The 23,949-nt window shown below is 42.2% G+C and overlaps 1 protein-coding gene across 1 annotated transcript in view; it reads left to right on the forward strand.

Moving 5' to 3' along the window:
- The window catches only part of fbrsl1 (fibrosin-like 1), a 492,137-nt gene that overhangs the window by 171,589 nt on the left and 296,599 nt on the right, over nucleotides 1-23,949 (forward strand). The window contains exons 9-10 of the mRNA XM_034691889.1: nucleotides 129-210; nucleotides 1,776-1,956. Coding sequence (XP_034547780.1) covers nucleotides 129-210; nucleotides 1,776-1,956 — 263 coding nt within the window. The remainder of the gene's footprint in view (nucleotides 1-128; nucleotides 211-1,775; nucleotides 1,957-23,949) is intronic.

The following is a 23,949-nucleotide window of genomic DNA, read 5'->3' on the forward strand; positions in this document are numbered from 1 at the left end:
CACCACACAGTAGTGGCAGTGAATCCAGTAATGGAAATATTTGTTACACAATACAATGATTATGTAATGACATTGCCCTAATTTCTGCTGATCGAAAGAAGATAAATTAACTGTGCCTCACTCTGCAGAGGACTCCCTGGAACTCCCTGTGGACTCGCGGGTATCCCTACACTGCAGTCCTGGAAACACACCAACCTGCTCCACGGCGAGGTGAGTGTGACAACAATCTTTACAAATATTTCCTGTACACGTGTGGAACGTTTGGCATCAACCTGACAACGAAATGCACCTTTCAACTTTAAATGGTCTACTTGAGAATTCAGAAAGTTGAGGGCTGATGGACTTGACAACAGAGTCAGAATGGAGAAGTTGTCAAAATCTGAGAGATGAGTTTGTGTGTGTGTTAGTGTGTGTGTGTGTTAGTGTGTGTGTGTTAGTGCGTGAGTGTGTGTCCTGCATTTTCTACTGGTGACAGCACAGTCACTAGGACACGCATGATGTGGCATCAGCTCTGGCAGACAGACTCAAATAGTGCCTTGTGTGACAAACTGTGCCCAACAGAGAGAGAATGATTTTCCTTTTTTCACTCACCAGCCTCCCTCCTATGCTAAATTGTAAGCCAGAGGTGGCGGAAATACGTCAGTTCTGTGGGTTCTCTGAAGCTTGACTGTGTCTCTTAATTTCGGATGAAGGGAATGAGAGAGGGGGAGAAGAGATTTTAATCACTCCTGTCGCTTTAAGGACACTTATCAAAGCCTTCTTATGCGAATAGAAAATACCATGAGCCACTGGGCAACTGAGCAGCACAGGGACGGACTGGAGTGGATTAATAGGAAACTCAACATGATCTAAACTGGAATAGACCGCCTCATTGCCTTGTGGAGTTTGATTTCACACTGGATGGGTGTCTTATTCGGACGGTTCGGGATCATTTAGGGGAATATTCCGCAGAAGTCGCTCTCAGACTTGGGATCCCTTTGCCCCTGAAGCGCCAGAGAGGAATATGGCTTAAAAAAACTCGGGATTATTCAGTCATCCGATAGCCACAATCGATGCGTGCTTGCTCGCCAGGCGTTTCGTCTCGGACGGATAGTATCCCGAGCTCTTTATTTGACAGCCTTGGATCATGGATTGGGGAGGTGGAAAACAACAACGGGCAGCGACATGATTTCTCTGCGCTGTCTGCGGTATGCAGCGAGGTTCGGCTGTAACACTGCGCGTCATTATTCCGATGCAACAAAAGTTACAAAGCGAGTGTAATGCGTGGATTTTAACTATTTCACCGTTTTGCACCTGCTTTCACGGACACCGCGTCGACATAGTGCAGATTCGTGACAAAATAACGTGTGGATCCGCGTCGCTTTGCTCCCTCTCTCTGTCGGCTGAGTGGGATACTTGAACATTTGCTTATCGTAATGGAGATTGGGGAGGTTTATACTCAAGGTCATTGAGTGTTATAAGGCTATTTTTGCGTTGTTATTTACACACACAAACGCGCACACACAGCGCTATCTTCACGTTATAGCGCAGCGTACATTTCTTAGTCCGGTGTGTGTTATTTGTTATTACGCGGTGCAGCGAGCGTTTCACCGAGCACCTACTGTGGAGTTGTATTTATCTCGCTTTTTGACACTACAAGCTCTCTCTAACAACATGGATAGCAAATTGAAGCCGGGCAGGAGATGCCGGTCCAAGCGGGAGAGGGTGCGGAGGTTGCGGGAGGCAGGAAGCAGAGACGCCCGCAGCCCCGACCCCAACTCCTCCTGCTCCGACAGGGAGGGACACAGTCCGGGGAGGGACGCCGCCTCCCTGCCCGGTAAAAAGGCGCCGCACCCCGCAGCCGCGGCCAGAGCACCGCGTCCCCCCCGGCGGAAGAGACGCGAGTCCAGCTCGCAGGAGGAGGATATCATTGATGGATTTGCTATCACCAGTTTCATCAGCCTGGACCGTCTGGAGGTAAGGAGGATCTGGATCATTACCTGTTAGTGTGTGTGTATGGGTGCTGCATTCTTCATCAGTGGAGTGGTTCTCAAAGTGGGGGTCCTTGAGACTCACCAGCAACATGAGGACTTATGATCCGTCTCTAATTGACTTGAGATGATGCCAATTAAGGACTGGATATGATTACTCCTCTAATCATCTGACAGAGAAGATCAGAGGATCTGGGACACCTTGATGAAGCTTTGGTTTGCTTCCCATCAAACAAGGGTGTTTAAGCAGTTGATTTCATTGTAAAATCAGAAGCAGCATAAGCATCCTTATTGTTGGTTTATGGAGATAAACATGTTTGTGTTAGGTGTTTGAACCCTCTGCAGCACCTAACTTGTGTCTGCAGAATACAAGTTCAATGCTCTGAGAAGGAGATGTTAATCATTGGCAGCATCTGGTTTGAAGAGGTAAAGACACAGGTGTTTGTGTTTTTCTGGCTTGGATTGTATTGTATTATGAGTTGTCAGTGCTTTCTTGACGCTGTTGCACTTTGATAAAATGCCTATTGCACCATCCATCTGTCACAGGCCTGATATAGCATGTGCTGATAACCCTGTCTGTTTCTGTCATTACTGCATCTGATGTCAGAGAATCCTTTCAGGAAGAAAGCAACTCCTCCTGTAGCATCCTCTTATCTCTTTTATCTCATTAGATGACACATAAAAAATTGCTCCCTGTGGGACGGCACCCTGATTGACAGCCCTGTATTTTATTTTTTTTCCCATGGCTCATTTGAGGAATCTTAGCACTTCTGTAGCAGGAATACAAATCACTATCTTTCATAAACATAGCAAGCATATTACCAGTCCACTGAGGGCTGTGTATTTTAAGATGATGACCTCATTTGAAAGCCCATGGATCATACCACAGGCCACCTCATTCCAGTGACAACCACCCATGTAGGCTTAGCACTGGTATTAATCAGCCATGATTGACTCTTGCTTCCTACATCCTGCTTACTCAGTGGAACGCTTGGATGCAGATTTGCACCAACATAACTGCATGAAATATAAACCAGTTGTCCATCCCTATAATGAAAGATCACTTCACTACCTCTTCCCATCTGTTAACAAGCCAAACCTGTCTGGATCATTTGTGGTTATATTGCTATTCCATTTAGCTCAGCGCTTCATTGCCCTTAAAGTGGGTGTGAAAGCCGATAGGGGACGAATAATAGAAGAGTTGTTAGTGTGAAGTATGTGTGCGTGAACCCTGACCACAAAAAACTATTGTTATTCTGTAATTAATGGAAAAAGAACCTCCAGAGAAACTTTGTAGCTACTATTGATTAAAAACATTACAGCCCATAAAATCCTATAATGATACAGTACAGTGGGAGATTCAAGGATGAATTCTCTCTCTGCAGCAGCATTTCCCTATAAGTTCATAAAACGTTATATGCCATGAAATGTACATCAGATCTGTGTATCTGCACCTATTCCTGTTGATTTGTATGAACGTAGTGTGCTCTGATGTTGTGTGTGAGTATTTCTGCCCTTTGTGCAGCCTGGCTGCCACTTCTGACAGCTGCTGACTGTGAAAGACTTTGAGGATGTCACAGCGGCAAAGTGCTTCTCAATGGCATCTTCTGGCAGCATGCTGGTGTCTCCGCTTCTATCATCGATGCCCTGTACTATGACTTCTATGAATATTGTCATATGTTTATTTGATGCAGTTAGAGGTAATTTAAGTTCACAAGCTGCGCAAGCTTTATCCCTGTTAGTGCCGTGTTTGTTGTTACAGAGGAGGTTGCATTTTCAAAAAGGTTTCTCCCCGGGTGCTTTATCTTAATAAAATGCTGCCACTTTGTGTTTAAAAAGGAAATTAGGTTAAATAATTATCCAATTTTGGTTTTACACATTCCAGTGCAGTAATAGTTTTCTCACTCAAGTGCTAAATCCATGTTGAATAAACACAATGTGCTCCACATAGGAGCTTATGTTTCAAGGCTAGGCAAATGAGGCATGATAGGGTGCTATGTGAGATGATACTCACATGCCAGCTACTTGTTGGTAATTGGTCTGATTTGCATGCAAATAGATTGCACTTATTAAATGATGTTGGGGAATCTGGTGCAATTACACGAAGGGATGTGCTATGATTCTTTTGTTTGCCCCTAGATTCTCCTGCATGTGGAGAAAAAATAAACGCATTGACTTTCTACATATTTCCTGTGTTTGCAGGAGGTGACAGCAATAATCACATTTGCTCTCAGCTAATAGGTTGCAACACTGTGAAAGGAAAGTGTACCCACTGGAAATGTCTCATGCTGATCCATCATGACTCATGCTTTCACCTACCTACTGTATGCTTGAGTGGAGCTCCTGACCTACGCTCCCTGTGCTAATTGTTCATCAATTATGAGGAGGACACAGCAGCATTTGGCCGGGGAATAACTCTGACCTATTGCGTCATGCTCCGCTAAGCTCACACACCCTCAGCAGGGGGAGTGTGTGGTCCTCCTGACCTCTTCAAAGTGACTGATGGCCAGCACTGTTGTGTTTATGTCTGAGTTTACAGTCAGGCTACTGTCTCATTAGCATTCTGCCAACATCAATACCCCGACATCCCTGGGCTCAAGCAGCCCACATGGCCCACATAGCAATATTTACTCTATCTTGTTTCTTTTAATCTCTGTCTAAGCCCAAAGCACTTCAGGATGAACATGTTTCATAAAATCCCTGTCACCTTTGGGTTACTTTTGCCGTCATCTGATTGTCCTATTTTGGTCTGTAACTTGTGCACAGCTGCTGCTGTCTGTCCCTTATAGCCCGAGGTTATGGGTTTCTCCCAGGGCTCTTTGACTTGTAACACAATCAGCTGGTTGGTGTTGTTGTTGATATTCCAGCTCTGCTGCTGATAGGACCAGGTCCCCTTGATTGAAGGCTTAGGCTGTACGGTGGGCTCCCCCAGCTAACCTGCTCCACAACCGCCGAAAGCAATTTGTAGTAGTGGTCGCATTTGATTATGGCGTGTTTATTTGCTTTGAATCCCCCCGTTTCTCAAAGGAAAGCTGCTTACTTACCTGTGCAAATTGACAATACAAGCACTGGTGCCCTGCTTTGTCACGGGCACCTTATTGTGATTAGAGCAACGTTAGGGATGATTCAATAATGATTCAAAGAGTGTAAGCACAGTCGATCTGCTACTAGAGGCTTTTCAAGGAGAAAAAGAAAACCTTGTGTGTATCTTTTTCTTGGAATAAAAAAATCAGATGATCAGTTATTGCTCCTTAATATGTCTTGAGAGACTTGAAAAACTTCTGAGTAAATACCAGAGCAATCACACTCCAGAAAATAATGATGAACATTCGACCTCCTGAGATAGAGAGTTTCCACCTGACATCAGCGCTGTAAAACAATTACCCGCTGCGGCTTAAACCCTGCAGAAGTCTCCCTGTGGGTATCGAACAAGTGAGCAGATAATAAAATGACACAATTATCCATCTGTCACAGTATTAATAAGATGTTTGATTTGCTCCATTTGCTCTGTGAGTGACGTCGGAGTGGCAAATCCCCTCTCGTTAATCCACAATCCTTCTGTTCATCTGCTTTAACATGAATTTACAGATTTGTTTGGCTTTTTCGTTCCGCAGCATGAGTTTCTATACTCACTCTAATGGGGATTTAGTTGATTTAGTGATATTACAACAGCGTTAAGGGCAGAAGGCAGAAACGCTATTTGGCATACGGACAGAAATTGGTTTCTGATGATCTGGAGTCTGACTTGGTTTTTCACACAGGGAATTTTTCCTGAAAATGTTTGCTCTTCATCTCCCTGTTATACTCTCTAATCATCCTCTGCTGTTGGCCGATGAGCAGCTGCACCAAAGCAATATGAGGGAAATTAAGCCCCTTGCCCTGAGGGACAGTAGTTCTTAGGGAAGCTCTGAGTTGCAGCTTCACTTTCTCCACCCATATTTTCCCAGCTGGTGTGTGGACTGGAGCCAGAAACATTCCAGTTACAAGTATGGGTCTTTCTATTCCATCCAGTGCTCTGAAAAAGGGCCTCAAACTGAGCTCCTGTTTAAAGGAATTCCATTTATTTCCAAGGCTTTTTCTAAAATAACCACACTTGCCTCTCTACAGCTGAGGTCCCATTGCATTCATTACCAGACATTTCATTCGAAGCACTGAGAAAGCACCATGTGTTTCTTATTAACACTTATTAGTATAGCTGACACTCAGGACTACCCCTCTGTTCAATGACAGCACTTCAAGTAAGTACATGACTCACAAAGGGCAATTAATGAACACCCTGGTAGCACCTATGCAGAGAGGTATTGGCACCTTCTGAGTCTGAGTTGATGTTGATGCTTTCTTAAATCAAAACAATCCAGATTTACTGAACTGGCCGTGAATGTGCACACAGTTTGACTCCTTTTTTAAAGAGCTCTCAAAGTTCCCAGACTTATAGTGAAAAGTTCTACAAAAGCAATGTTAAGTCCAACAGATAACTTTAAGAGTGTATGTAGCATGCAAAGATATGCAATTTACATGGCAATATTTGCCCAATAAAAACATGGTGTGTTCAAGAAATGAGAATAAACATAACATGGTCATTAGACATACTGTAAGTAAGTATGCAGGTTAGCGTGATCCTAAGTAGTTGGTTAATCCCATGTTTTTCTGTTTAACCTTGTGGACAGCTGTGCACTCCCTCTCTGCTGATTGCTGGTCAGGTAACACTTTGCAAACTGATACTGACACTTGAGTCCACAGTGTACAGTCACTGCTGTAGTAAGATGTCTTTCCTCTGTGGTGAGGCAGCAGATTTGTTGCAGGGGTTGCAGCAATCTTGCTTTGTGTTTTCTCTTTCCCCCCTGACGGTGATCGCGCTGTGCATCATATGCTTGGCACTGACAAACAACTCCAGCTTTAATTAACAAGGCAGCCCCCCCCCCTCGAGGTTCTGCTGCTCATTGGCTTACGCATCCCATGGAGAGAGCTTTCTTAATGCCAGTGGGACGTCCTCAGGCCCCGGTTCTTCTCTAGCTGTCACACACTGTAGGCGACAGCGTGGCTGATAAATGCATGGTCACATTCGCAAGCCTTCACTCTCCTCACACACACACAAACACACACACACACACACACACACACACGCACGCACACACACACACAAACATTCGATTGAAGCTTCACTGTGCATCTGTCCAGGCTGTCAACCAGTGACCTAAATATATCCACCCAAGGAAGGTTCCAGTGTGTTGTTGAAGTGTGTTCACATGGATGTGGAAGCACAGCAATCATTTATCTGCCTCCTCTAAAAGCTACACTTACTGTATGTATGTCCAGGTAAGGAGGATTTACATGGCACAGTATAAAGGAACTAGGGAGAATGTCTTGGTTTACAGATTTCCAACAAGCATGACTGAAAGGAACTGATTACATTTAATCACGTTGATGTAGTTTAGTGGGGAAAGCAGGCTGCATCCTAGAACTAGTGCACCCAAATTACCAGTACAAAAAGTGATGGAGGTGTGTTCTGTGGTGTTGGGGTATTTGACCCAGTGCGTCAATGCTCAAAGCATAGCATAGTGAGGCACACCAGTGTTGTTGCTTTGTAATGCTCTTCTCCCTCGTAAGGTTATAATGCATTTAAAGAAAACAGTGGTATATGATGGGGTAAATACACCTTGTGGAATGCTGACTTGATTGAAAAGACTCATCATTTTAAGACAAGTGATCAGCGAAGGGTCGAGTCTGAAACCTTCATAGCCTGAACTCAACTACTGTACAAGTAGCTGACAGGGTGGGTCTGGAAAGAGCTACACATCTGCATAGACACTACACGTTGCTGAAGTTGATAGAAATCTTCACACAGGAGCACAGCTTAACTCTCTTTCCCTCTGTAAGCCCCTCAAAACAGACTGCATCCCATGTACTGCTATGGCTTATTCCAGATTTTACGTTATATTTCTAATATTTATGACAACAAGAAGCACTTTGTATCATAACTGATTAATCCATGAAATGAGAAAGATGCTCACCAAAAATTCCCAGAACCCAAGTATTTATCTAGTCTTGTTTTGTCTGATCAACACTCGAAACCCACATTTTCAGTTTACTATTTTTGAAGGTTATGAGAGCTGAAAGCAGATTTAAAAGTATCTGGGAATCAATGTGATAATTATACAGACTCTTGTTTATTATTACAGAAATAATTTCTGGAAACGTTTAAGAGGAAGAGGATGTGTTGAAACTCAAGTATGTTAGTCTTAAAAGAAACAAGTGGTGCATTTTAGTGAGCAGCCCTGAATTTAGACACCACTTTAGTTTGTTTACAAGAAAACTCCACAGTGCCTTTAAATATCCTCCAGCGTCGACAGTCCCACAGAAGCCTTTGTTCATTTCTCAAGAAGTGTATCTGAACTGATAACAGTAAAATATTAAATGTCTTCCTGTTTGAACACAGAAGCAAAATGTGTCAGTGGAGTCTAGATGTGGTGGAAGTGTGATTTGAATCAGATACTATGCCTTCAGTGTGTCACAGAGTCTGACTTTGAGTGCACATTTGAAGCCTGATTTTGATACTTGACAGTCTCAGAAGTCAGTAGTGCCAACATGTTTCAATCACTACAGCAGAACCATAAGTTTGGGCACAGTTTTAGGAGGTACCAGGCATTTCCATCTGTATTTCTTAATTTTTGAGGCTTTCAGCCAGCAGCACTGGCATATCTTTTTAGAGGGTAGAGAGAGATATGCATGCTGGCCTGGAGGAGTCCTTTTTTAGAGCTGTCAGTTGTCTATTTATTTGAGGCACCACTCTGCAGTCTGAATTTACCAGCACTATAAAACATCAGAATAAGAAGCTCTTTGTTTCCAGGTACTGTGACTGGTGAGGAATTGCTAAAATGTGCACACAGAAAGTCAAAGCTGACACATATTAAATGGCACATAAAAGGATGTGGGTTGCTGGTTGTAGGCATATGTATCCATTTCCTGCTTGTCGTACCGCTTCGTCTTCCATCTTCCTGTCTCAGTGTTTTCATTGCGGTGAATGACAGGATGTAATTATGCTGTGATTAAGATGCTGTCTGTGAGCCTGCGATGGATTAGGAGCCTCACTGTTAGAAGGTTCCCCGGTAATTATCCACCACCGGTTTGTCCCCTCTCTTTTCCTTCCCTAACCCCTCAACTGTTTGATTAATTCATGTTATAAAACAATATAAACAAAAGATATATAGTAATTGATTAGGAGATAACTTCATTGAGATCATGTTTGTCATTCAGCTGAAGTATTTTCCAGCCCTGTGATTCTGGTCAATAAATAACAGCATAGTTGGCAGCAGGGCTCTGTATTACTGACTGGCAGTCAAGGCCTGTGAAGGATTTACAATAAAAATAATGAAACCTAAATAGTGAGGGCACTCTTTAAGTGGATCATTAAGTAATGGCTGTTTTCCTTTTCAGTTGTGTCCTTCTCTGACAGAGAGCAAAGAGAGAGCTCTAAAAGCCTGGTTTGCTTCAGCCTTCACATCACTTGAATCCCCTTTCAACATTTTGTTTGCATGAGAGGGTCGGTCATTTCTCCCAGCCTTGCAGAGTCTTTCAGCACAAAGGTCTGTGCACCGGTCTGACTGAGTTGTGAGCTTCAGGGGAGAGTAATCGTAACAAAGCTCTCCTGCAAGCAGATATATATTTTACTTGAGCATGTTGCCTTTGAAAAATATGTTCTGGATAATTTTTTGATTGCTTATAGTTTTCTCTGCCATGCAGCTTTTGAATTGGTGCCCTCCATTGTGGTATGGAAACCCACACACATACTATACAATATAAGACATCCCTGTGCTCATTAGTCCCAATAAAACCAATGTCTTTGGATTTAGCAGCATGTTGAGTAAACATCATCATGAGCTTTTCTGTGCTTTTATAAATGCTTTTTGTGCAAGTATTTTTCATTAATCTGCTTAAAGAGTAAATTAATAATGTGCAGGTATTTTTCAAAGGGACTAATTTCTTAGTCATTTAAACAGAATTTGGATTTCAACTAATCAGGTAGACTGAAAAAAAGGAAACATCCAATAAGGCACAACTTTACAGGATCACAGAGTCTGTAGGTAAACATTGTGAAATTGTTTTGCAGAGTGTGGCTAACAATAGTAGAGCTAGCACAACCACCGCTAGTTAAACAAGACACAGCCGTCATAAAACTATCTCCATTTTCTCGATCCAAATATTTTCCATCCAGATAGAAAAGCATTAAGGCGTTATGGCAGTATCCATGAATGGGAGTTTCAGCCCTGGCGAGTGGCGGGTGGCTGCGCTACAGCCTAGACACGACATATGACTGGTGTCTTGTTTCTACAATAATAAAATATTAATAGTTAGGTTAACTGATTGGTAATGGTGCTAACAGTGAAAATGACGATGTTTAAGTGTTAAGCTGACAAACGTGCAACTCCCTAGTCATGAGATTGTATGTTAATCAATACTGTAACCATTATTGCCAGCACAGTTTTAAGGTGTATAGTAGTCTAGCACTGACCTTCAGATAATTCATTAAAACATATAAAACTCTGAGGCTTGTTTGTCTAACTAAACACTGTAAGGAATCAGTTTTGCTATGTTCCTGTGGTCTTTTAAGAATCTTTAGTTTTTGTTAGTTATGCATGGTAGTTACTCCCTGGAAATAACTTGAAAACCTTTTATGTGTATGTGAGGTAAAAAGCAACATCTGGCATCGCATTATTTAACTCTACTGAAGGATTGAGTTCAGATGAATCAATTAGAGACATTTTTCCCTGGGAGCATTAATCAACAAGGTGATGCTGGCAGTCATCAAAACACTGTGCGGATTACAAATCAGCCTCCAGTCCGTGTGGTCATGTTTTAAGGAGGGCCTCATTTTCAAAGGCATGACTCATGCAGTCGTGACATTGCGCAGTATCTTGCTGCATGTTTTCTTAATAGATCGCTCTCGGTGTGAAAGCAATTAGCGTTAACAGTTGTTGACATGCTCTTTTGCTACCGAGCCGACACTCGCTAGCAACACCAGCTCTGAGGGGAATAGTCTTTGTAGGCCAAGTGATGCTGACAATAATTGCTCAGCACTCAGCTCTCCCGTCTGAGAGAAGACACAGTGATATGTTAGAGCTCTGTGTTTATTGGTTTGTTGACTGTATTTGAAGCATTTAGCCTTTTTTTTATGTGTCTGTGTGTTTATGTGTGGGTGCAGGGAAAGCCAAATAAGGACTGTTCCAGTGTTTTGTGTGATAGCTTTGGCAGCCATATAACAAACCGGGGCCAAGATAATAGAGCTTAGATAAGAGGGCGGTTATGCAATGTGGAATTTCTCTCTGTCCCCCCGTCACTTGTGCTCCATTCACTGTCTGGATGACATTCGCTTGACAACTCTGGGCCAAGCTGCCGCACTCAGTTCCTGTGCTGAAATGAAATGAAGCACCTTGTCCTCACTTTGCTAATGTGATCTGAATGTTTGGCAGGTAGAGTGTATGAAGAGGAGTTCGTCATGCCTGAATACAGTAGGTGAATCAGACTGGCTATTGCCCTGCCACTCAGATGTGTATATCAGTTAGTCTATGTTTTCCGCTTCTGATATGATTGCTTGGGTGCAGGTCAGAGTTTCAGTAATCCTTTTAACTGGATTGACTTTTATGGGGTATTTTCACTAGAATCTGGATTCTACACTATTTTCTGGTTTTATTTCCACAGTGGTTGATACATTTGGGTTTATTCTTTTATCTTATATCCTTTCTATAGAGAAGAAAGAGATCTGACCTACCTTACATGGGGTCATACATGGGAGTATTGAAACAACTTTTAGGTTGGCCTTGAAGCCGTACAACCGCAGAAATCCCTAGTTCTGCTCTGTGCTGAAATCATCCAGTACATTCTGGTAAACACATCTATTTTCTCTTCGGGGATAAGATGCCAGCAGCAGATTTGTGAAGTGGGAGAGGGCATAAGAGGTAAAAGTGCATTCATTTTTCAGTGACTCACTGTTGGAGCACTTTTATGTTTTGGATTGAATGCTTGAATCATTAGCGCCAGATTTACAATTGTGTTTTCACGCTTTTAAAGAAATGAACATATGAAGATAATTTAACTAACATTTACTTCCAGAGTGTGTTGGAAAAAGAAAGCTTGGTACCAAGTGGTGAGAACACTGAGAAAATTATTGGTTGTTGGATTCCAGGACAATTCTGGATGACTTCAGAAGCTATGGCGCTCAGTTTTATCATCACCTGCAATAATTCAGTGTTTTTATGCCTCTTCTTGATTTGGCGAACTTCAGTTTCCTGTGGCTTTCATTCGAAATGTTATTTTTAAAATTGAAGACTGAAGGTTTTTCACTCCACTGATGGCGGACTGAGAGAAGGAATGATGATTGCAACCAATATACTATATGTGATTGTCAAATTAAGGGGAGTTATAATACCCAAGCCACATTTTATTACAGAAATAATATAATAAGAAGCAGTTGTAGCAATGATTCCCCCTGGCTTACAGTGGAGTGTTTTGTGGTTTACATGTAGTTTTAGAGGCTTTTGACCCTGCCAAGAATAAATTATATGGGGAACACTAAACCTCTCTGGATGCTTTATTATAAACTTACTCGGCCTGCAAAATGTAATTTCTCCTTCGCATGAATAGGATATGTAAAATAGGGGCTGGAGATAAATATGGGTATGAGGAAACCTTGTTGAGGAAGCAGATTTGACTCTTTTCCTCACCCTCACTTTCTCTTCCTTGTCCCTTTTTTTTTTAACAGGCTTGACTTGTTGCCAGCTCTGACACTCCTCACTTCATGAATCCCTCGACTGTCTATGAAAGTCAATGTTTCGGCTGTGTGCTCAGCAGAGTGAAGAGGGGAAATGTGTTTGAAATATAATGGGAGATATAATAAGGCATATGTAACATAGCCACTGCAGTAAAAACCTCAGAGGGCAAGACAAGCTCTGACACCCACAGTGAGATCTGGCTGACAGATCTGCCAAAGAAAAGTATCATCAGAGTTTGTCTCCTCTGCTCTCTGTCCCTGTCCATCTCCTCTCTCTCCGTCTGCTTTCTCCTTTACTGTACAGGCAGCCTGTTCATCCACTGATGGATTCTCCCCTTTTTCTTTTTAGTCCGCTGGTTGTTTTCCCACAGATCAAAGGCAGTAAAGTGCATCTGCTCCCGTCTTGCTAACAGGCCACACACAGCTCTTTTCAGAGAGGCCACTTTGTCAGCGCGTCCAAAACGAGGACAGGCACCTTAGAGCCAAGAGGGCTTTACCCGAGGCGTGGAATGAGATCAAAATTACACACACACACACACACACACTTTCTGGGCCTGAGCACAAGGCCAGTTGTTGAGTCAATAAAGAAAACAGGCGGTGTATGGGAGCTAGAGAACATAAACAGACCTGTGCCAGAGCTACTGTTTGCATTCCACACCTCTCGTCCTCGTAGCAAAGCAGATCCGTCAGCCGTGTGTAGTTCAAATACCAAACTATTCATAGCCACAATGATATCATGAATGCAGGTAAGGTCTGTAACTTAAAGAGGGAAACCCAACAGTTATTGTCAGGATGGAGTTTAGATAACAACATATTGTGTTGTCTGTGGAAACCATAATGAGAAGAAACACACAATTAAAGTGATACAGTTTGTCATGTTTGTGATTGTAGGTACTTAAATGATTGACTTGCACCAGTTAAAGCAGTCTGACATATCCATCAGCTTTTTAAATATCTGAGAGACGTGGAATGAAAATCATCTTTGTCTTCTTATCAGATTTTTGGTTATTGTGTCACTACAGCAGCCCATTACCGCGTCTCATCTGCAGACAAGATGTCTGACTTGATTATAAGCAAAAAACAGAATGATGCCTCACCAAAACTCAAATTGGCAGGATAAATATTATTTCTTGAATTACTGATTTAAATTAGTTTTTACTCTGCTGTCCAAAATACTTGAAATAAACTTGTTGTGTTGGAAATCCTGTGTAGACTAACATGCTGTGTTCTTATTATTTATGAACCATTCAGCCTGATAAATCGGTGTCTGAGCTCATTTTCTTGATATAGAATGATGCTTTATCTTCATATTAATGCAACATCCTGAACATACTGTACACAAACCACACAATGCAGGAGAGTGAGCAGAGCTGAGAGGAGATGATTTGGAACAAATTCCATTAGAAGGACAATTCGATTTTACGGCAACTCTCCAGCATTTGTTTCAGTTAGCAGGGACTCTGGCTGTGGCTTGGAAGTGATGCTGCATTTCATTGTTACTTACTGTAATATCAGCCTCAGCTGAACTAATCCCACTAACAGAACCATCCTCCCTATCGTCGTACAAGGGTCTGCTGCGGGTGCATACTGCTTTGCAACACATGTAACTCTAACTGTACTGTAGAAATCTTTAACCAGTCAAACATGCAGGACAGACGTGGTTTGTGTCAGCACTGTGAAGAAGTGGAGGAAGCTTTGATAGTTTCTGGAGTTAGTCCATATAGACCTGCCACACTTTGCTGTCACAGCATGTGGTGAGTGGGCATCTAATAATTTATCTTAAACCAAACCAGAAAATACTCTCTTGAACAAGCTACTGATGTCACACATGAGGTACTTGCTTTATATGTGCTGGTGTTTCATAACAATGAATGCCTGACACATACACTGTATAAAACAATGGACACATCAACAGCTACCCCAAATGAAGCCTAAATATTTGGAGCGTCCCCTGTTTACTGGCTGCAGTACAGGTCTTTGGGCCTGCCTCCATCATTGTAACAGATGGGCCTTGACTCAAACTAGAATATTAACATACATGCCAAATCCATTTTTCCCCAGCCCACCTTTTGTCATTATAGTTAGCTCTTATCATTCAATTTATGTCCAAGTATTCATTTTTCTGAGAAGTTTAGCTTTCTTTTGTTTTTGTGGTTAAAAAAAGGTTGATAGACCGTTCTGTTGCAGAAAACGTAACACTAACTCGAGAGTCTCTAAACTTTTCATAGTCATAGTGTCTGCTATGTGTGTGTCTTGGTTAGTGGAGGGGACATGGATCAGTATGGCTCCACCTGTCAGAGTGCCCCTGCATGTCTTGGCTTCACCAGCGTGATATGTCAGCACCCATTGAGGAGGTATTTTGGCTTCACATCTCACAGTGAGCGGAGATGGCGGTGAGCTGTCCATATTAATAAACAGTCAGTGGTTGGTGAGTTTAATCTCATTTCTACATCATGATTGGTCTCCAAGTTGGTGTAGTTGACAGGCAGGGAATAGATTTAAGTAAAATGTAGAACACATTTCTGCAAGAATCCAAAGCTCCTGTGAGGAACTTTTGTTTGTGTTGGTTTTTGTTGACTGACTGGACAAAGCGGTTGCTTTAATCTCTTTGCTGATTTTGTCCTGTGTATGCACAGGTTGTGTTATTTTGCAACAGGTTTCATTCTTCTTTCTTTTAACAGTCTGAAGTGTTACTAAGTAATCATTACCACTCTGGAAAAGAGAAAAAAAGCCTGTGTGCAGCGTGCAGTTGATCATTTTGTCTGACAGCTGCTCCACAGCAGCAATCTCTGGCATCAATTATAACAATATGGAAATAAGCAATCCTGTCACTGATGGTCTCATTTATATTTTATTATTAGGTCATAGAGAGACACAAGTTTTAATTTCAGTTTCATATATTCAAAACTCCTCACAGGAGCTTCAAGCAAATAAACAGATAATACAGATCCATTCTAACCTACTCATGTTTTTGTAACACAGATAAGTACGCAGAAAAAGACTGAGCCACACATCACTCTGAGGACTACATTTACAATCTCCGCTCCTCAGAGGTCTCAGCATGTCGGCAGGACAAGCCGCGCTGCCTATCTCTAGCTACGCAGGAGGTTAGCTTCCCTAGCTCCCCCCCACACAGAGTCAAATGAGATCCAAACGTTTCACAGTCACTTTGTTATCAGCCGTTAATGGGACACTTTGTGGAAATGAATACCTTCCCCTTCTTCCAGGCGGCCTTCCCCAAGGCTCACTATCAGTTCTCCAAATGTGCCACTAGTGTGAAGCGGGTATAAGCAGGGGGGGTAGTGTTCCAGCTTCCTGCTTAATTGCTTCCTGGCAGCAGAGGTAAGCTTGTTCTCAGTACATAAATCCTCCTATTTTCATTTATCTGCTCCAGGTGTTGATGAAACAATTCCCCCAATGGATAATCATATTTCCCCTTCCCGCCTGCCAAGACGCTGAAAGAGAGATGGAGGCAACCCCACCCCACAACCCGCTCCTACCCATCACACACACAAGCACGCAGGCACGCCCGCAGGCACGCACGCAGGCACGCACGCACACACACACACACACACACACACACACACACACACACACACACACACACACACACACACACACACACACACGCAGCAAGGTTGAAGTCTTTGTGTGTGAATTGCTCTCCTTGGCGTTTCAATTTGCACAATAATAGAAGAGGTGGAAAACTGTTACACACTCTGACAGGCTGCACAAACGGATGGTGGGTGTCAGTGTATGTTTGTGTGTGAATATGAGGCAGGTGCCACCCAAAACAAAGCAACAAGTTCATCTGTCGGTTGAAAATCTGTATCAGGCAGGCAGTCAGTCAATCAATAAGGGAGCAAGTCAGCATGTCAGTCAGTCACGTAGACACCAGTCAATCAGTCAGTCAGTCTGCAACCTAGTTAATCAGTAAATCAGTCAGTTAATGGGGAAGTTATGAAAGCAGTCTTCCTATCAGTCAGATTTTCCTCTGCAGAGAGCTCATTGTGGGCTCATTGCAGGGATACATGGTGAAAAGTGGAGCGTTTGTAATAGTTATTTAAAAAATGTTGCTGCCACTTCCACATTTGGTTGCATGCTTCCTATAAAAGGCTTGCAGCTCGTAAATTTAGAACCTGCTTACGTGGAAAAATGTCAGTATCATAACTGTTTTGGTTTCCTTCTCTGGGCCATTTGTGTTTTGTGTAGTGTTGATTAATCACGTTTGAATGGGCTGTAGTTTCATGCAGGAAAGAAATCTTTATGAACAGCAAAAAGGCTTAGCACATTGGACAAAATGCAAACCATTGACCATCAGGTACTGACAGATATCTGCATATAACTATGGGATGATGTGTCGTGAATGAATGGTTGTTTAAATTAGAAACCTTGACAGGGTGAGCAGAACTCTGCTTTTGTTGCCTGGATTGCAGGACAGCATGTTGCTCCATTTTCTTCCTTCCGGAGATGCCTGGGGCTTGGTCGCTCCTCAGACTGCTCTTAGACGTGTGCCCGATGTCTGTCACTTTTTTGTGACTCTCAAAACCAACCCGAGATAGAAAATACAGTTTCTGCCACACGTCAACAGGCAGAGGTGCAATATGTCAGACTCCTTTCTGCAGGTTGACTTGAACTGACATGTGTGAACTGGTTGTCCCTGGTGTTGCTTTTGCTGTTGAGAGTAAATTACCCTTGTTATTGGTTTTGACCAATCAGAATCAAGTATTAAACATGTGCAGATAACAATCCAGTACAAGACTTTGTTCTCTCATCTCTGCTCCTGCCTCTGAATTAGCTAAAGATGAACACTAAACGAGAAAAGGAAACACTACACGCCTGCAAATAACACCCCTGCCAACATTAGGCTTTAATGTTGTCAGACAATAGCCTATGGGTTCTGATTTTCATGTGATTTTCTGGTCCTCTTAAACGACATCAAAGGGCTAAATGCATATTTTGATCGTGTAGCTCTTCATTTTTGCTTTCTTTGCTGCCTCTCCCTATCATTTTCTTTTCTCCTCTTGACTGATATGGCATTAAGCCTCATTTTATGACTGGCAGAACAAGCCTTGTTTCTAGTAGCTGCCAGTCATTTGTTAGCCTGTGGCATTGCTTTTATCAGTTCTGATGCCTATAAATGTAACTGAGGGTCACATACCTCTGGAGGCCTCTCTGGGCCTCTGTAGCTGCAGGCAGGAATGTTAAAACCAAGGTCAGGTTTGGCTGTGTCTGTGCTGTAGTTGAGTAGAGGTATGCTGCTGTAGATCAATGTAAAGCTACAATATGCCTCCCTGCAGTGCTTCACTTGTGATAAAGACATTGCTTTGCTTTGGATTATATTGGTGCACCATCTCATTGTGTAATGATTTAAGGGGAAGCAAGCTCACGTTAAACTGTTGACCTGTCAGAGAGAAGGTTTATCATTTCGACAGGAAGTCCAGGCCAACACCTCCAAAGCTATTTAAGGTCTTGCTCAAGAGCACTTGATCAGTCTGCTACCCTCTTGACATTGTGACATGCCCAGAGCTGTCATTAACCAGTCCAGTCCCACTTATTGGACCTGCAGCCAGATCCATGACAGGAATCTCCTGCAAACAAAAGGGGCTAAGTGAGCTAATGTGTGTTTTTTGGGCCCTTCGGCAAAACAGCAGGCATTGTTTGCAGCAGGAGGCACAATGGTGCTTCTGTTCAAAAGCAGCACAAGTGAAAGCTTGTCAGAGCTGAGGAAAGTGAGGGTGAAGAGACAGAGGGGGAGAGGGAAGCATGTGCTCACAAAGCAACCTGTTAGAGTCCTGGCTCAGGTTCTTTAACCTGCATGGCTCTGCTGTCACAGAAAAACGAGGAGTTTGTCAGTTTTGGTAGATATCTAATTCCTTTTATTTGTATCTTTCCTTTCCCCTTATTGATCTTTACACCAGAGGTCACTAATTGTAATGTGTGTCAACAAGAACATTAGACTTGTGTTGACCTTAAAGTAAGAAGTGTATCCGCTCTGTGACTCAGTACAGCAGCTTTCTGTGGAAAGCCCTTAATTCAATTGGATTCTCGTGTAGCAATTAAACAGCTTCCAAACAACCATGCATTGAGCACGCCTCTTTCCTCCCTGTCCACTGTGCTGTGTCTACATCCAGAAGACAAGTATTAGAGATTTGTAGACTATGATGATGATCTATTCCTTCCGTTACTCTTCCAGGGGTTATTTGTAGGTCTTATAGCCTATTACTCCAATTTTTTAAAAAGCTGGTCCATGAATCAGTGGTAAGCCCAGAAAAAGATGCATTATTTTTATTTTTTGTTTCAGGAACATCAGTGCGCTTTCTAAAGCACCTTTATAGAAGATACTGAGTTTTCCTGTTGTCTTGATTCTGGCGGCTCCTTTGGATGAAATTGGTGGTGAGGACTGCATTTCCCATGAGCACCAAAGTCACAAAGATGTTACTCTTGCCAAAGCGAGCATTTGTTGTGAAAGCAAATTAATCGTCTTTGTTCAATAACACTTTCTGCAGGATGCAGAGTGATGAGGTTATGTGACGATTAGTAGCTACGTGAAATTATTCACTGTTACATAACAACAACAAAACTTTGTAACCCCTGAATTATCACTCCTAGCTTACAAAAGGTGACCTGAACTACTGGTTCAATGTTACCTGTCATACCCCAGTTACAGATGTGTGCTTCAGTGTCCCAATACATGTCAGTATTACGTAAATAGGCACACGTTTTAACGCTTTAGTCCTCAAGGAACAGTGAGACATTCACACACTGCATAAATATTACATTTTGGTAATAGCCGTTTTGCTCTTTTAGCCAGCAAATCCCTGGTTGTAGAGTTTCTCCGTCTAAAACAAAACTTCAACAGAAGACGTGCGTCTTTCTGCCTTTGCTGCTCCAGTATCTGAGAGAAAACTTGTATTTCTCACTGCCAAACTTCTCAAGAGAACACGGGCCACAATTCAGAATGAAGAAATAACCTCTGTTGTCGCTGCTAATCTCATTTTACTTTGTAGGTCATGTAGAGGCATCAGTCTAAGAGTGAGACTATTTGAAAAATCAATTGAAAACTCCTCACAGCGCCTTTAATCAACCTCTCTGTGTATTAACAGATTAACTTTGTTAAATCCAATTATTACACTGTTGTTAGCTGTACTATCATGTTCTTTCCAAATTACTTTGACAGAGCACAGCCCATTGTGTTTGACAGCTCACCTGCTACTCCATCTGTTTCATCCAGCTTTAAGTGTCAGCCATTATTAGCACTGGAAGCTGTAATTTATCAGCATGCAATGCAACGCTTTTATAGATGAAGTGTACAACGAATGCACTGATTTGAGGTAAAGGGAAGAGGGGAGAAATCCTGTTTTGATGTCTTTATTCTCAGTCATGAAGTTTGAGTTGTGGTATGTTGTTGGTGATATTGTTTAAGTGAAGTTTCATAGAAGTGACAGATGCAAGTTTTTGCTGCACAATAATCGTTATGATGTACATGACATATGGAAACAAGATGTAAAAGAATAAAGATACACAATTAGATGTATAGTGTGTTCGATGTCATCTGTAATCTCTCATGGTAAATTGTTCAGAAGAGATTCCATTTGTTCAGTTGTCATATATTCCCCCGTTTGCCAATTTACAGCTCTGTTATCAGGTATGACTAAAAGGTCTTTAAGTATTAGTCTCTCCTGTTGCATAATAAGACACGTATCAGCAGGGGTTACCGACTGTTGGCAGCTGAAACAAGATAAACATCCTCTCAGTGCTCTGTCTCTGGAGGTTTCTGCTGAACACAGACACTGTTGGAGCTTTTTTAAAGGTTCTTTAACCACACACACACACAGTATACTTACTTTGCTTAAAATCACAGCCCTCCATCAATGGTGTGCTTTACCTTACATCTGGTAATAAGCCAGGTAGATGACACAAGTTGGATGGCTGATGGGGAGTCAAAATCATTTTATTTATTGCTTTGGGAGAAAAAAAGTACAGAAATGAAAAAGACTAGGCAAAAAAATAAAAAGTAAACAGTGGCAGCGTACTGTTTAATAAACCATAAGACTTTCTCCTACTCTAAAATACTCGCGTCTGAGTGAATGAGAACACTGTGCATTCAATGCTTTAGTACCTGGTCTAACGTGTTATGCCCTGGGTATAAAGCCTCCCAGGTTGGTTGTGTTGGCGTCATGTTGAAAGATTTCTGCTCTTATGGTTGCCAGTTTTGGCCAACCGTAAGCAAAGCTGCCTCAGTCTGGGTTCTGTTCCAACTGGTAAGAAAAATACAAACTATTTACTGAATCATCAGGCAGGAATTTAGCATAAAATCACAATATCTTTGTTTCTGTAAGCTATGTGAAAGAAGAAAAGCCTGATTCAAGCAGTTGTAGTCATCATTACAGTGATATTGGTTTAGTTTTAGTGGATTAATTGTCAGAATCAACCAAAATCTTGACAGGAGCTATCCAAAGCTTCATGGGCAGCCTCTCCTGTGGTGGAAACGCTGCCTGGTTTCTTCACTGCTTGTGTTTTGTGGTGGGTCTGAGAGGCAGCCTGTCAAAGTTAATCAGCCTACAACGAGCGGCTAAAAACAGACATCCTGACTGTAGTGTGGTTCACACACGCAGAAAGACACACAGGCGGGCAGGCAGGCAGGCAAACATGCAGCCTCTCACGAACATGCTGATGCTCATGTACTGCATGTATAAAGGATAGAAACAGTTGTGAACACATTTTTGTTCCGCCGGCAAGTCATTAAAGGAAGCTCGGTTAATGGAGACTCTAACTGAACCTGCATAGATACAATGCTGCGCTACAGTCTTTGAGCTGGAGCTTCAATGGGATTGGATGCCTGAAGACATTTATTCAAACAAGATGAACTGTGATCTCTCCCTGCTTCCCCCCAGTTCCTATCTGTAGTTCTGTGTTTCTAGTGGTAGAGTGAAAAGGAGAGGGAAAAATCTTTTCCTGTCTTGTTCTTATTACTAACCAGGATGCGCTACATTTGATTCTCGTGCAAACTACTCGCCTGGATGATGAAAGCGGTAGCATGCCAATGGATAAATCATTTCTAACACATTTATCTGTTTCAGCAGAGACGAGCAATGGTGTTTGAGGAAAACGTGATCTTTTTCAAAACCTCAGGCTTGATTATAATAGGATATTAAATAGTGCTGCACGATTAATCTAACCGCAATCTCGATGTGAGAATGTGCAATAACATAATCACACAAGAGGCTGCGATTTTTGACTTACATTAATGTATGCTGTGTGACTGTAAATGTTACAACCTCTGTTTGTTTGAAGTCCGTTTGGTTGCACCCATCAGCTGCTTTGACATTGTGTGTGTCTGTGTGTGTCTACATGGCCACATGATTGTTTCGTGTGCAGAGTGACCAACATGGATGCCATCTTGCTCGTCATCAGGAGCATGACGAGCAATAAAGCACTGAACCGGTGGCAAAAAAAAACACAGTGCCTGTTCTGTGGGAATATTTCAGGTATGGTGACGTCGAAAGAATTGCTGCTTAACACTTGCAAAGTTTGATTATTTATTATTATTAGACCTTTATTTTACCAGGTAAAAATGTTTGAGAACCAATTCTCATTTACAAACATGACCTAACCAAGAGGCGCCAACAGGAACACATACACACACATAGACATATAAACATAAAATAGAACAAAAGTGAACGTTTTAAGTAGCTACGTCGCACAGCAACAGGACTAATCTGTATCAACACCTGAGACCGCACATAGAAAGTATCATGAATACATGCAAGTGAAGGCTCGGTCAAGTATAGACAAACTAAGACAGCTAAGGTTCGTCAAAGCCAAATAAAACCTCAGCAGAGCACAATTAAAGATACCTTAATTGAGTTTAATTGTACCTGTGTTCAGTTGGATTGTCATTACATGTAGCACAGACATCCGTCATCCCCAGAGATTGAATCCTAATCACCTTGCTGTCCTTATATTGCATACAAACATCATGTGGTCACATATTACACTCAGCTATCAGGGAGTTGTTTTAAGTTTAAAGCATGTTTGGATGTGAATCAGCTGTTAAAGGTGTTGCGCACAGCGGAGACGCTCAGTTGGGGGCTGCGGCTGTGCGTCAGGTCTGCACGTGCGCTTTTTTAAAGAGGATCAATACGCAACTGCTGCCAACAACAACACGGGCACAAAGAGTGACAGCTTTAAACAGGACATTTTAACCTTTGGATACGAAGGCAACAGACAGGCGGGAAATTCAGGTACGCTATGATCGCAGAGCAGCAACATCAGAGCCGTCTGAGCTTTTCTGCAGCTGAACTGATAGTGACCCGATTGCGCTCCCGGCTGACACCTGACTGAATACACATGATTATTTTTCTCAATAAGAACGAGTAGACAGAAAACTGGACACTGCGAGTCTGAAGTACTTTTCTGTTAGTAGTCTCAGCCTTCACTTTATAAGATTATGTCCGCGTAGAATATTTTAATGAGCCTGATCGTTGATATTCTGCGTGTCAAACATGTACCCGTATTCAATACCGTCAGTTATATGCATTTTGTTGCTGTAGAAAATATAATTTAGGGGGAAGACAACGTATTTGGCCTTTTTTTTAATGTAAGAATAATAATGTTTTTTTTTTTATCAATTAATCGATAATTGATCGTTAACATTTCTAAAGATCGATCACGGAAAATACTTAAAATGTACATCCCTAAACACAACAATGGTCAACACTGAAAACAGCGTAGTCATGGTTAGCATGTTAGCATTGTCAGCAATGTGTTGCTTTCAGAAAGTTAGCCTTTAGTTAAAAGTATTGCTGGGCTAAAGAACAACTTCACAGATCCGACTCAAGAGACTCCCTGTCATTTCTTTTATAAATAAAAAAAAACAGCACCTCGCTAAAGTCCTCTTAAAACTTTCAACAAAGGAGTGATTGGAGAAAGACTGAAGAGCATGGAGGGTAAAGGGACACAGAGAAAATAACTGACCACCACTCAGCAATGAAAGGATGACAGTCAGTGCTGACTCGACTTGAGAAAGCGTCAGACTCTCTGTGTCTCCACTGAGAAGACAGGGAGTCTGGTGGAGCTGTAACAGTCACAGACTCTTCATGTGGCGGCTGTGGTTGTGGTGAGGCCAGCAGCTCTACAACAAGAGGCTCTCAGATGTGTTTGTCTGAGAGGGAATGCGTGTACATAGTTGGAGCCGTGCAGTTTTTTCCT

The sequence above is a fragment of the Notolabrus celidotus genome, chromosome 9 (genome assembly GCF_009762535.1).
Source record: "Notolabrus celidotus isolate fNotCel1 chromosome 9, fNotCel1.pri, whole genome shotgun sequence".
Lineage (NCBI taxonomy): Eukaryota > Metazoa > Chordata > Actinopteri > Labriformes > Labridae > Notolabrus > Notolabrus celidotus.